General features: G+C 49.4%; 1 protein-coding gene across 1 annotated transcript in view; it reads left to right on the plus strand.

Moving 5' to 3' along the window:
* Positions 1-12,211, plus strand: part of LOC138723147 (SH3-containing GRB2-like protein 3-interacting protein 1) — a 56,841-nt gene that overhangs the window by 35,834 nt on the left and 8,796 nt on the right. Inside the window, exons 15-17 of the mRNA XM_069862036.1 lie at positions 4,476-4,597; positions 5,447-5,573; positions 8,989-9,048. Of these exons, the coding sequence (XP_069718137.1) occupies positions 4,476-4,597; positions 5,447-5,573; positions 8,989-9,048 (309 nt within the window). The remainder of the gene's footprint in view (positions 1-4,475; positions 4,598-5,446; positions 5,574-8,988; positions 9,049-12,211) is intronic.

Below are 12,211 nucleotides of genomic sequence, written 5' to 3' on the forward strand. Positions count from 1 at the left end.
ATTTTATTCTGGTTTAGCAAACTATATTTTATTCCCTAAATGTAGACCACAGATGCCTCCCCCCGAAACAGGAATAATGGTGAAACCAGGACCTCTGAGGGCACGTTAGTTTTAGCAGTATGTGTGTGGCAGTAGCAAGAGCCATGGGCTCCTGTGCTACGCTGGTGCTGTGGCCACACGCTGCCCTCATCTTTGCTTTGTCCTTGCTCTGTGCAAAAACGAGTTACCAAGTCCTGGGTAGCCTGCCCAGCAGTAGAGAGCTGCCCGCTCCCCAAGCTCCAGCCCTTGGGGAAGAGAAATGCAAGAAAACGGAGTAGGAGAGGAAGGATTGAGGATCTCCTTTCTCTGGATGTGTAACGCTTTGTTGATGAATCCCCCCTCTGTGTTGGTTATGAAGTCAGATTTGAACGCTGATTTACAGTAGCTTAATTAGTGAGTAGAGCCCTAAAGTATGTTTTGCTGCTGCTGCTTAAAACTGAAGTACATACACCCCATCCACTTTCCTGTACTGCATGCCTAGTGCTGATGGCTGACAGTGTCAAGCCAGCATGTTTATATACATATATATACATATATGTATATGTTACTATAAGTGTATATACAGTGGTGCGTGCAAGAGAGCTTTAGGTTACTGGGTTGAGTGTGTAAGTTTAATATCTGCTGATAATTCAGAATGATGATAAAGACATAATGATGACATTTAAAGAATACATAATGAAGGCTGGGACCTCGCTGTAAATACGGACCATTGTGTAGGAAGCAACGGAGAAAGAGTGCTTGTCTTGTGATGCATGCTACCTGTTATGTAGTGTGTGTCTTCCACTCCAGTGTGGTTCGTTATACATTGCACATGAATTATATCCCCTGGCAGCTTATAAGAAAAAATCCTTTTAAAGCATCTCCTCTAGAAAGTAGCTGACGTAGAGCCCTGTAGAGAATAGCGTGACTATGGCTCTCTCAGTTAATGCTAAGTGTAAAATAAACTGCTTTGACCACAGGAGGGGACCAGACAGCAGCAGAGCTCAAAAGGGACAAACTTCCGTCCATCAATGACTTGGACAGCATTTTTGGCCCTGTGCTATCCCCCAAGTCTGCTGCTGTTAACACAGAAGACAAGTGGGTCAATTTTTCTGATCAATCCCCGGAAAACACGACTCCGGAGTTGACACCCCAGGAAAAAGCGGGGTCCCCGCCAGTGGCAGTGGGCAGCCCAGCCAACGCTCCAGTGGCTGAGCCCTCCCGCCCGCTCCCTTCACCGCTTCGCCTGGAAGATGTTCCCAAGAAGGTTTCTGAGCAGCCCTACCTTAAGGATGATAACTTGGAACCCGCCTCTCCCAAAGATTTTGGGCTGGGCCAAAGAGCGACTCCGCCACCCCCTCCACCGCCCACCTACCGGACGGTGGTCTCCTCACCTGGACCAGGTGCCAGCAGCGGCACGGGAAGCACCAGTGGTATGTCCTATGGTGTTGGGTGTGCTTCGGTGTGGCCATGACCGCATCTGCCATCCCTTCCCACCTGGTTGTGCCTATGCCCAGCACCTGTGCTTCCACCTGGCCGTCTCGTGTTTCCACATTTGGCGTCTGCCGTCAGCCTCCTGTGTTTTCTCCCCTGCTCCTTGCTGCATGTCTGATGGTTGGATGGGTCTGACAGCCTTTCCCCAAAGCTCCTGCGAGCTACCCTTCCCACCTCTGCTGCATAAATAAACCCCTGATGCAAAATTTGGCATAGGATTGCCATTGCTGCACCTCTGTCCTCAGGAGGCTTCAAAGTGAATGTAGATGGAAACATTTCAGGCTAGTAATCTGAGCAAGCTTCAGAACTAGGGGGGTTTAAATCTGTGGCAGATGGGTCGCCATACACCATCACTCCAGGGTTGCTGAGATCAGATAATTGGCAGCTCAGAGGTTGCATGGGTCTGAAAGGCACTTGGTCCCTCTCTGCTGTCCCTCTGGAGAAATCAATTTCCAGGGTAAACCTCTCAGGAGGGCAGAACCCGATAGGTTTGTCTGGCGTGTGCTGTCTACCTGACTTTATCTGCTTAATTATAAATGTCTGAGTGTCCGTTAAGGCAAATGAGCTCATTGGAGATCAGCTGACACAGGATCTCCCATAGTGCTTGAGAAGGTGCAACCTAATATGTTATTTGAAGATGACTCCAGGGCACTTATTGTATCAGCACAGCCAGGTTGCACAAATCCCTGTCCCCACCAGCCCCTGTGCTGCTGTCCTGTGTACATGAAAAAATATTTTTGAGAGCATTACCCCCACAGAGCCTCACAGGCACCTTTGCCCTTGCAGGTAGTGGTGGGAGTTGATGGATGTGCCCAGTCATGTGAGCTTGAAAGCTGTGCCATCTGCTTTGGTGGGGGGTGCTACTTCTGGGTGTGGGGGGGGGGTTGCTGGGGTGTCCCCTTGAGTGTGGCTGTTGCCGCAAGTGTGGCTTTGCTTTGGTGGTGGTGGCTTTTTCTGTGCCAGTTTGGTAAGGCAGAGCTGCACGGGGGGTGGTGGGGATCTGCACAGGGGCTGCAATGTCCTTATCCTGCTAGTACTGGTTGGAGCCATGAGTTTCTGAGGGAGATTGGCAGCAGGAAACAGCGAACTTCTTCCTATACTGCTCTCCACCCTGATGCCAACAGAGCAACTGCCTTGCCTGAGCAGAGAGATGCAGGATGGGGACGCGCTGGTGGCTCTGTGTGTGAGGATGGCTGAAGAAACCCCACTCCCATGAACCAGGCGTGGATGGACTTCTGTGGCAGTGCTGCTTGCTTGGGAAGATCTGTATCTCTTCCCCAGAAGTTATCTTCTGTCTCCCTTCTGCTGAACTACTTGCTGACACCTCAGCCTTACCCAGCCCAGTGCAGGACAGTGACCTGGAAAAATGCAGAACCTTGAAATACACCCACTAAAATCATGCAGATCTTCAGAATGCTGCATTCCACAGCAGCCGATCTGGGTGCATGGTGTGCATCCTCCACCCTTCCCACTCCTGCCCTGCTCTTTCTGCTGTTCTGAGGCCCCTTTCGCTGCATCCTGCCCTGGGGATGTCTGGCTTTGGGATGCTGTAGGGCAGAGCCATCCCAGGACACCCTCCTGCCATCAGATCCTGCAGGACTCTGGCTTTGGGGTGTCACTGAGGCAGGGATGGGGGTTTGGTGTCCCACCCTGTCGGTTTCCCAGGGACCTTAATTACTGGAAGAATAAACCTCACTGGATGAAGTCTGATGTCTGATGGGGCTTTGGCTAGGTGGTGGCTCCTGACCCTGGGAGAAATGTGCCCTCAAAGTCTCCATCTTGTGATGCTCATTCAGTGCTGCTGGGTTACTTTCCCTGAATAATTCCTGTTTTGACAGGCTTTTATTGCGATAAGGAAGGAAAAAAAGGAATTCTGGTTCCCAAATTAGGCTTCTAAAAAAAATTGTTTGAATTTAGCAGTTGCACAAATAAATGGCCAGGATTTACTTTCTTCAAACTAGCCCATCTCTCATCTCAGCTTTCTGTCTCATTTTTATAGATGTAGCTTTGATATTTCCTTCATCTGAGCTATCACCCAAAAAAATTAGTAAACTGGTTCTCTTGTAAGCAGGAAAAAATAAAGTTAAACTTATCTAATTGCCACTGTGAGCAAAATGCACTACTCTGCGGGTTGTAATGTGCTGCTGTGCTCCAGGGAGGCTGGTGGCAATTGCCAACTTGATCAGCTGTCCTGCAATGGGGTCTGCTTCCCCCTCCTGGCTTCTGCCACCCCTCTCGTCTTGGTGCAGTCTCCGTCCACTCTGTACAGCACCAGTTATTGCTGAACCTACCTGGAAGGAATTTCTGTATACAGGGAAAACCAGTCCTATTGGGTATCCTCTTAAGCACCTGTTAAAACTAATTTGCATCTTTGATTGCAAAAAGTCTCCCTTCGTGGCAAGGCAGCAGCCACTGGGGATCACATAAACCCCAAGGACAGCACCCTTTTGTTCTCTGAAACTCTCCCAGAGGGCTGGGAAATGCTTTGTGATCCCAGCAAATCAAATAACCTCCTTCTTCCTCCTCTTTGCTTGGACAAAGCTTTGCCCCACTCACCAAGACCCCTCATTCCCATGGTGGAGGATCAACCATGCTCAGCCCAGGAGCTTGTGGAGCCCTGGGAGATGTGGCATCAGCGTCAACTGCTGCAGGGGTTAAGCATCATTTTTCTGGAAAGCTGTAAGACTCCTCCAATGGTCATTTTGCCTGGTGCTCCTGGCTGATGGGGCCACATAGCCGGCACAGGTGGGAAGCCCCTGCAAGAAATGCATTGGCATCAGCAATCCAAAAAAACGCTTGTCTCCTGTGCAAAGCTGCTGCTGAGGAGCAATGGCCAAGGGGAGCTTGTGCAGGGTGTGTGCGTGCCCATGCTGCTGGAGCCTTTGCTTCATGTATGGAGGAGATGGGCACTGGTAGCAGTAGTAGCCAGCCTGTGGCGCGCTCACGTCTCCTATTTGTTACAGGTTCCTCGTCCCCGGCTCGTCCTGGCACGCCGCTGGCCGCTTGCAGCACTCCCCCACCACCGCCACCCCGGCCTCCCTCCCGGCCCAAGCTGCCCCCTGGCAAACCTGCCGTCGCTGATGTGGTACGTTCCCAGCCGCGAGTGGGACGTGGCAAGCACCGGGGGTTGATGGGTCTGTGTTTTCAGTCTGGTGAGACAGATTAACAGAGCGGAGTAAGTCATTAGGAGTGAGCGTACCGCTGGCTGCTGCCTGGACTGGTTAGGGTTTTCTACGCTTTATTTGTTGAGATGAATTATACCTGGGAAATAGCTGCGCGTACCTCCTGTTCTGCCTGCTGGTAATGTCAGCCATGGGAGAGCAGTGGTCTGCAGTCATGGTAAAGGCAGAAAACAGGTACAAAAAGGGAGGGTGCCCATAGGAAGAGTCTGACCATCCCAGGAAGGCTGGGGGAGAGGTGGCCAGCAATCCTCAGTGGGGCTCCCTACCGCTGTACCACACCAGCTGGGCTGCTGGCCTCACCCCACCACCCCAGGCTGCTTCAGGTAAATCACAGAGAATTTTTTGATTGATATTATTCCTGAAGGATCCCTAAGGACCCAATGAACTGCTCTTAAGTGAGCTGGCACATAGTGGTCACTGGTCCCTTCCTAATGCCTTGTGCATTAAATCTATCCTGCAGCCACTGGAGCTCCCATCCTCAGTGTGTATCGAGGCTTCAAATGCCCAGATCCACAAGATGGTGGGAATCATCTGCAATTTTTCTAGGTCCAGACTAAGATGCTAATGGCACTAAAAGAACTCGAGTTGTTCAGTTTTGTGATAATGCAGCGGGGCGGCCCTGGGACAACAGCAGAGCTGCTGGCCTGAAAGTACAGAGGGTTACAACTTCAGGCAAAAGCTTCTGTTTGTTTGATGCAAATGTCACTGTGGATATTTTCTTTAACCTTCTGCTGTTTTATGTTTTTCTACAGTCCAGGCCTTTTAGCCCTCCTATTCACTCATCCAGTCCTCCTCCGATAGCACCTTTAGCCCGTGCTGAAAGTACTTCTTCCATATCTTCTACCAATTCCCTGAGTGCAGCCACCACTCCCACTGTTGGTAAACACATACAGCACTGCTGTTCTTTCACCTTTCTTATCTCTGAATATCCTTAAAAGATTCCTGAAACCTTTTCATCTGCTAGATCATTCTTTGGGCTTACATTCATTAATTTTCATCAGGTTTTTAAATGCAGAAAGGGATTTGAGGTTTGTGTGGTGGATCATGATTGTGATGCTGCTAGGGAAGTTTTCTTTTTGTGTGAAAAATGAATGTTCGGTGAAGTTAGAGGTTATCACCAAGTGAAATATAACATAAAACATGCTTGTGGTCTCTAAATTGGGGCAAAATAAACTTTTTTTGCAGGGGATGCCTGTAACCTGGAGATGAGGGGGGCTGGAAGTCAGACCTTGAGATCCAGGAGACAACCAGTATTAAATCTCCTTGAATGTCTTAAATTCTCATTTCCCCTTAAAGAGTCAGGGGGAAATGGGATCTTGGAAAAAGGCTCTTCAAACCCTTAGCTTGACATGTCCTAGACCAGTACAACGTGCTGCAGTTTTCTTTTGGATGAACATCCTGAAAAACATGTTTTTTGCTAAACCTCCCAGGTGTTCACAGGGCAAGACAAAGTCTGGCAGGCAGCTCCCAGGCTCTGGGCACTGGGCATCCCTCCTCCCTGTCCTCCATCCCCTCCGTCCTGGCTGCCAGCACTCCCTCCTCAGCCATCCCTGCCATTCTACCTGGCTGCCAGTCCCCCTGCCCCTTGTTTCCTGCAGCTCCATCTTCTACTAGGAACATTTTCCTCCTTCCTTTTTTTTCCATGGTTTTTTTTTTGTGATGAGCACGCCTGGTTTGCCTAAGTAGGGAAGGAGCTTTACAGGCTGACATAGGCTGGCAGATGGGCTCTGTGGAGGGAGTGAAACCACGATGCTCTGGAAAATCAAACCTGGCTGGTGTTTGTGTGTGCTCAGCCACGGTCCTGGCTGCAGTGTCTCCCACTGCCTGCCACCTCATGAGGCTGTGGGGATCTGCAGCATCACCACCTCGACACTGTCTCTGGTGGCTGGAAGATGGTGTGGTGGTCTTAGCCACACAGCAGGTGATGTCCCCAGGGTGCTGGTGGCCACGTGTCCACCCAAGCCCTCCCTGTAGGTTTGCAGGAGTCTCTGACCTGCGTCTCCATCCTGTTGTTTGCTTCACTCTCAAGGTGTTGTAGATGCTTGTGCCTGTTTCGCTCGCTGTTGGTCACCGTCGCAACATGCTGCTGGAAAAAAAAGTCTCTCAAGGAAGGGGCCAGCCAACCCTGACCATCCCCAGTGTGTTGGCTGGTGGTGTTGTCTGTGCCCACTGTCCTGCATCTGTGGCAGTGAGCTGATATCAGTGTGTCCCTGGGGCACCTGGGGTAATGGGGGGAAACACAATTTTGGCAGAGGGAAGCTTCCAGACTGAAAACAGGGACGGTTGTGGGGGCTTCTGGAGGCCAGCAGGAGCTGGTGGGAGGCTGTGTGCTGGTCCTGTCGGCTGAGCAGGGGATGGCTTCCTTAGGCTCTTGTTTTAAAATTTACTTTTTTTCTTTCAAACACATATTTTTTGTGAACAAATATTGCTGTTGATGTTTTAAATGACCTACTCACCCCCAGCAGTCAGGGCTCCATGCGGCTGCGTGGGGGATGAGAAGCTGTGCTCACGCGCCCCAGTGCCTCCCACCCCCTCCACAAGTGCTTTCCCTGAAAGAGAGGCAAAATCAGGGCTCTTTTGTCACCCCTTGGCAAGGGGGAACACTGAGTGCAGCAGCCAGGAGCAACACCCCCAGACTGCAGGCTTTGCACTTCCACTACTACAAAAACCAAACAGTGGACGCTGCATTGCCAGGATTTGGCTGGGGAAAAGGCATGGCAGTGCAGAGCCGGCATGCCTCAGGCAGGGACACACAGGCATCGGGACCTGCTCTGGAAAAGCCCAAGCATCTCCCTGTTGTCCTCACAACGTGGCTGAAGTGACGATGGACACTGGCACTGGGGGATCGCTGGCAGTCGCCTTGCTGCGCCGGGCTGCAAACTGATAGGTAGGATGGAGGACTTCCAGCTTCTGGGTTTGTCATGCAGAAAGAGGAAAAGATAAGGAACGGTGTGTAGCACAGAGAGGGGTCAGAGCAGGGACTGGCAGGTCTGTGGATCCCATGGGAGCAACATGTGGCTGGGATACCCCAGCCTGGCCAGGGCTGCCCACAAGCCTCAACTTGATTCTGGGTCCGTCTCCACTGCACTCTCTGTCTCTTGTTTCCTGCGGCAAAGTCCAGTGGAGTTTGTCCAAGAGCATGTGGCAGAGTTATTTCATTTATTTGTCCCCCGTGCTGTTCTGGTTTGCTTTCATTGTGGTTGCATGTGCAGTCTGAATAATTAATTGTAAAGAAAGAAGCTGTTATTTCTGTGTCAGTGCTCCCTCCATTATTTCTCTCGTTAAAATCCTCCTCTGTCTTTTTGCGTTGATGCAGCGCGTTGCTTGATTTCATTTGGGATTTGTATTTTCTTTTTTGTTTTTTTCTTATTTTTTGGCTTTGCATTTCTTCTGTTTATGTTATCAGAAGATAATGCTTATATTGAAAAATTGCTTACATTTGGAAGGTGCTATGAAATGCCTGTGAAATGCCTGCAGGTACTGTACTAGCAGGGCATTTTTGAGACATCTGGCTTTTGAGCCGGCAGCTGTGGGTGCCCCTGTGCCCCAGCACCCATCGCTCACAGCACCTTGCATGACAGTTTCTCAGTGATATAAAGGACCGTGAGCTGAAAGGCTGTTACCTCCTGAGTTAAAAAGGGTTAATATAATTTTTTCCCCCAATCCTTGTCTATTTCAGCAGTACCTGGTGCCTAATGTGGCTTTTGAGGTGGTGTGAGTGCAGGGACCTGGTGGTTCTAATGGAAAAGTAAAAATTCCAGCTAGGGGTTTTCTGCTTTGTGGGTGTGTGTCTGTTCGCTTGAAACTCTCGTGTCCTAAAATACAATGGAAGATACCTGTGTTTCAATGTCACTTATTTTGCACACCGGCGTGGCATGCGGTTGCAGCATCCCACCGGAGAAATGCTCACTGCTGCTGTTGTACGTGGCAGAGACATCGTGGGAGGCAAAGAAGATAAGGTGTTTGCCAAAATCAGGGTAGTTAGAATATGCTAACAGGGTGCATGAGCGAGAAGCCTCTTTACTCTAGGCAAAAAAGAAAATGCTTCAAAATCCTTACCAAACGAGCAAAATTACTCTTCCATCTGGGCTTCCATAGCTTTGCTTTCTGCTTTCTGTTTCCTAAGCCAAAACCAGAGTCTAAAAGCTCCCTGCTTTCCTTGCACGTGAACAGCTTGCAGCACTTCGTCCCCTACCCGTAGCGAGGTAAATGACCTGCTCTGTGACTCACACTGTGTCCTTCTCTCTCCCTCTCCTTAACCTTTCCCATCCCGCTTCAACTCCTGGCCATACAGAGAATGAACAGCCTTCCCTCGTTTGGTTTGACAGAGGAAAGTTTTATTTGACTTTCGAAGGTAAGTAGTGCATAGCATACCCGGTAACCACTTGCTCCCCTTGCTCTTGCTCTCTGACTCCCAGGGTTTCCTTCAAAGGCTCCAGTCCGGCTTTCCATGCGAAATGCTATGGCTACTTAGATGACATCGCAAGTTTGACCAGAATAATTTTGATTTGATTTGTGCTATTTATCCCAATGATCTGTTTTCTTGTTTGTTTATCAAAAAAACCCAACAAAACAAACCAAAACTCAAAACAATATTCTTGTACCGGGACTGCGGTGAAAACCAGAGAGCGAAACCACTTGCACTGCCGAGGAACTTGACTCTGTCAACCAGGGCTTCTTTCTACTCTCCTTCGCGAGCTGCTAGTTACCCTGAGCAGGCTGTGGCACAATGTGGTTAATTAAAACCCAAAAGGTGACAGATTCACTGCCAAGCCGGGCCTCCTCCCTGCCTCCCATCAGATTTTTCCATGGTGAGGGGTAGGGAGCATGACAGTACTGCTAGCAAGCGTAGCCAAAATGCCACCAGGTTGTGCTGCCGGGCAGCTGGTCAGAGATGGTGTGGATTTTGGGGTCCCTTGTTGATGAGAGGCGCATTGGGAGGATGTAGGGGCTAGACAGATTGTTGTGGGGCAGCTGGCAGCTTCTCTGAGCAGCATCACATCTCAGAGGGGGAAGAGGCAGGAGTGCCTGGGCAGCCAGCTCTGCTCCAAGAGCTCCAAGGCTTTGATGGAAGACTCATCTCACAGATAACATTCCTACACTTCTCTGTGGAAAAAAAAAAACCCAGTAAATTCATGAATAGGTGATATAAAACCCAAAGGAAGCACTTTGAAGCTGTTGTGGTGCTTGCAGGCAGTGCTGAGCTGTGGCTGGATGGGGACGCTGCCAGCATGAGGCTGCCATGGGTCCCATGGGTCTCACTTTCTGTGAAGCAGGCAACCCATGAAGTGTGCCCGCACCAGCAGACTGCCAAGTGGTCTGGGTGTGATGCCACAGCAACAGCAGAAGGCAGGGATGGTGGTGGTGGTGACCAGGGGAGCTGGTTTCTTCTTTCCTTCCTTCTTGCCTTTTAATCGCTCACAGCCGCAAGGCCCTAAAGTCCCTGCTCTGATGGCAACTCCCAGATAACACCTAGGAAGGGGCCAGGGAGGAAGTTCTTCCTCCCAGTTCTCATTGCAGTTTTGCTGTTTTCTGCAAAACAACCTTCCTGGGTTTCTCTTCCTAGCTGCCACCTGCCCATCTAGAGCTTCAGAAAGAGCTGAGTACAGTAGGGACAGGGGCTGATGAGGGCTGTGCTGGCTGATCGCTGCATCAAAGCTGCTGTCTTTGAGCATTATCCCTCAGTACATGTATCCTGGTACTGCAGATCCCTACTGACCCCCCTACTCTGTGATTCCTCCTCCTCCTCACTCAGTCTAGCACCAGCACTGTGAGCACCTCTAGCATTTGGGGGCTTTCCTGTGGTTCTGTATATTATGGTTTTGAATGGTACATTAGAATTCTCCTAGTTCGTTATGGCAGTGTGAATGGTCCAAAGTATGAGGTGGATTTGTCCCCTGCTCCCTGGCTGAGCCCTTCAACAGTGTGGGTCACACTGGCTGGCACAGCAGCAGAGTTCCGGGCGTGGGGCACTGGCTCCAGGCTCAGCTCACATCTGGGAAAGAGCTATCTCACTTCCACACACTGCATTGCCTGATCTACCCCTAAATCTCTGGGTCCAATTTTAAAAAAAGCTAAACTTCAGTGCTCATCTCTAGGGACGGGACAGGAGATCTGTTGAGTTTGGCATCTGTAACTTGGGGCATGAAATGCCAGGAAAGAAATCATCTTTGTCACCAGATTCAGAGTATTCTTTGCTAAGATCTGTGTATTCCCAGAAGATGGGGTAGTTTGTTTGTGCATGAACAGATGTGGGGCAGCCTCGGTGATGCTCTCCTGGATACATGGGCAGAGCTGTGTACAGGGATCACTGATACTTAGTGGTTGTTACTCCACAGTCTGTTTTCCATCTTTGTGTAGGGAAGAATAAGGCAAATGAACCTGGTGCACTGCCTATGGCTGGATCCAAAGCTCCATAAAGTGGATTTCTTCTTTCTCCAGTATTATCAGTTCATTTTACCAAAATGAAGTTTCTAAAAATGACTTCTGAGACAGTCACTGAAAAGCCAGATTTTTGGAGGAGGCATGCCACATTATGGGCTATAACTAGACTTGTCTCTCAAGTTTCTAGAAAATAATTTCTGTGCTTAAAATAGAGAGAGTACACTCCTCTTTTTACATTAAAGTTTTTATTTAAAAAGCTATTCAGTCTCTGAAGCAATTAAGAGAAGAACATATAGGTTGATGGAGGAAGAGTGGAGGGAACTGAGAGCCCTGAATGTCAGTTACAGCCCACATGATTTTATTCAGTCAGGTTAGAAATGTGGAGGATGTTTTGCCACTGTTGCTGTTCAGATTAAGCCTGATTTTCAAGGCCAGTTGAGCATGGTAATAGAGATGCATGAGATGAGCCAGTGTATCCTTTTACATACTACTTTTCATTTTGGAGAATGAAGAAGTTTCATATATGTACAGAGAAACAGTGGAAAAAATGAGAGATTGAAAATCAGGGAAAAGGCATGTTGGTATGAGAGGATGTTCTGATGTTCTGTTGTGAGGTCTGGACTAAATCTGGCTGCAGCTGGAGCGTATATGTTTGGGAATACTTTTCCCTCTCCTGAAGAATAATGATTATATTGCTAAGGATCATAGGCTTTGCTGCTGCTGGACCACTGCTACGGACTTTCCTCTTGCCTTGCTTGCCAAAATAAGCTTGATGTTCCTCTACTGGGGGAAACCCTCAGTTTTCACTCCTTAATGGCCAGTCTGCATTCATATTTTTGCATCTCATCTATGCTTCTGCAGAGGTGTGATGAGAACATCCCACTCGTCTGCGTTTGGCTGGATTTGACATGCTGGGAGGTTATTGCTCTGGGTTTGTGGGGGTGAGGATACACTCTCTGCCCTCTCTGATAACCCAGCAATGGCCACTATGCAAGGGATTTAATAAGAATACATCCCCTGTTCTGCAGTGCTGCCCTGTGATTCTGCATGGCTGCGATACTCTGTGTGATCGATGGCTTTGGGGAGCTGCCCGTGCCTTCATAGGTGGTTGGCACTCACATGAAGTGTCTGCT

The sequence above is a fragment of the Phaenicophaeus curvirostris genome, chromosome 8 (assembly GCF_032191515.1).
Source record: "Phaenicophaeus curvirostris isolate KB17595 chromosome 8, BPBGC_Pcur_1.0, whole genome shotgun sequence".
NCBI lineage: Eukaryota > Metazoa > Chordata > Aves > Cuculiformes > Cuculidae > Phaenicophaeus > Phaenicophaeus curvirostris.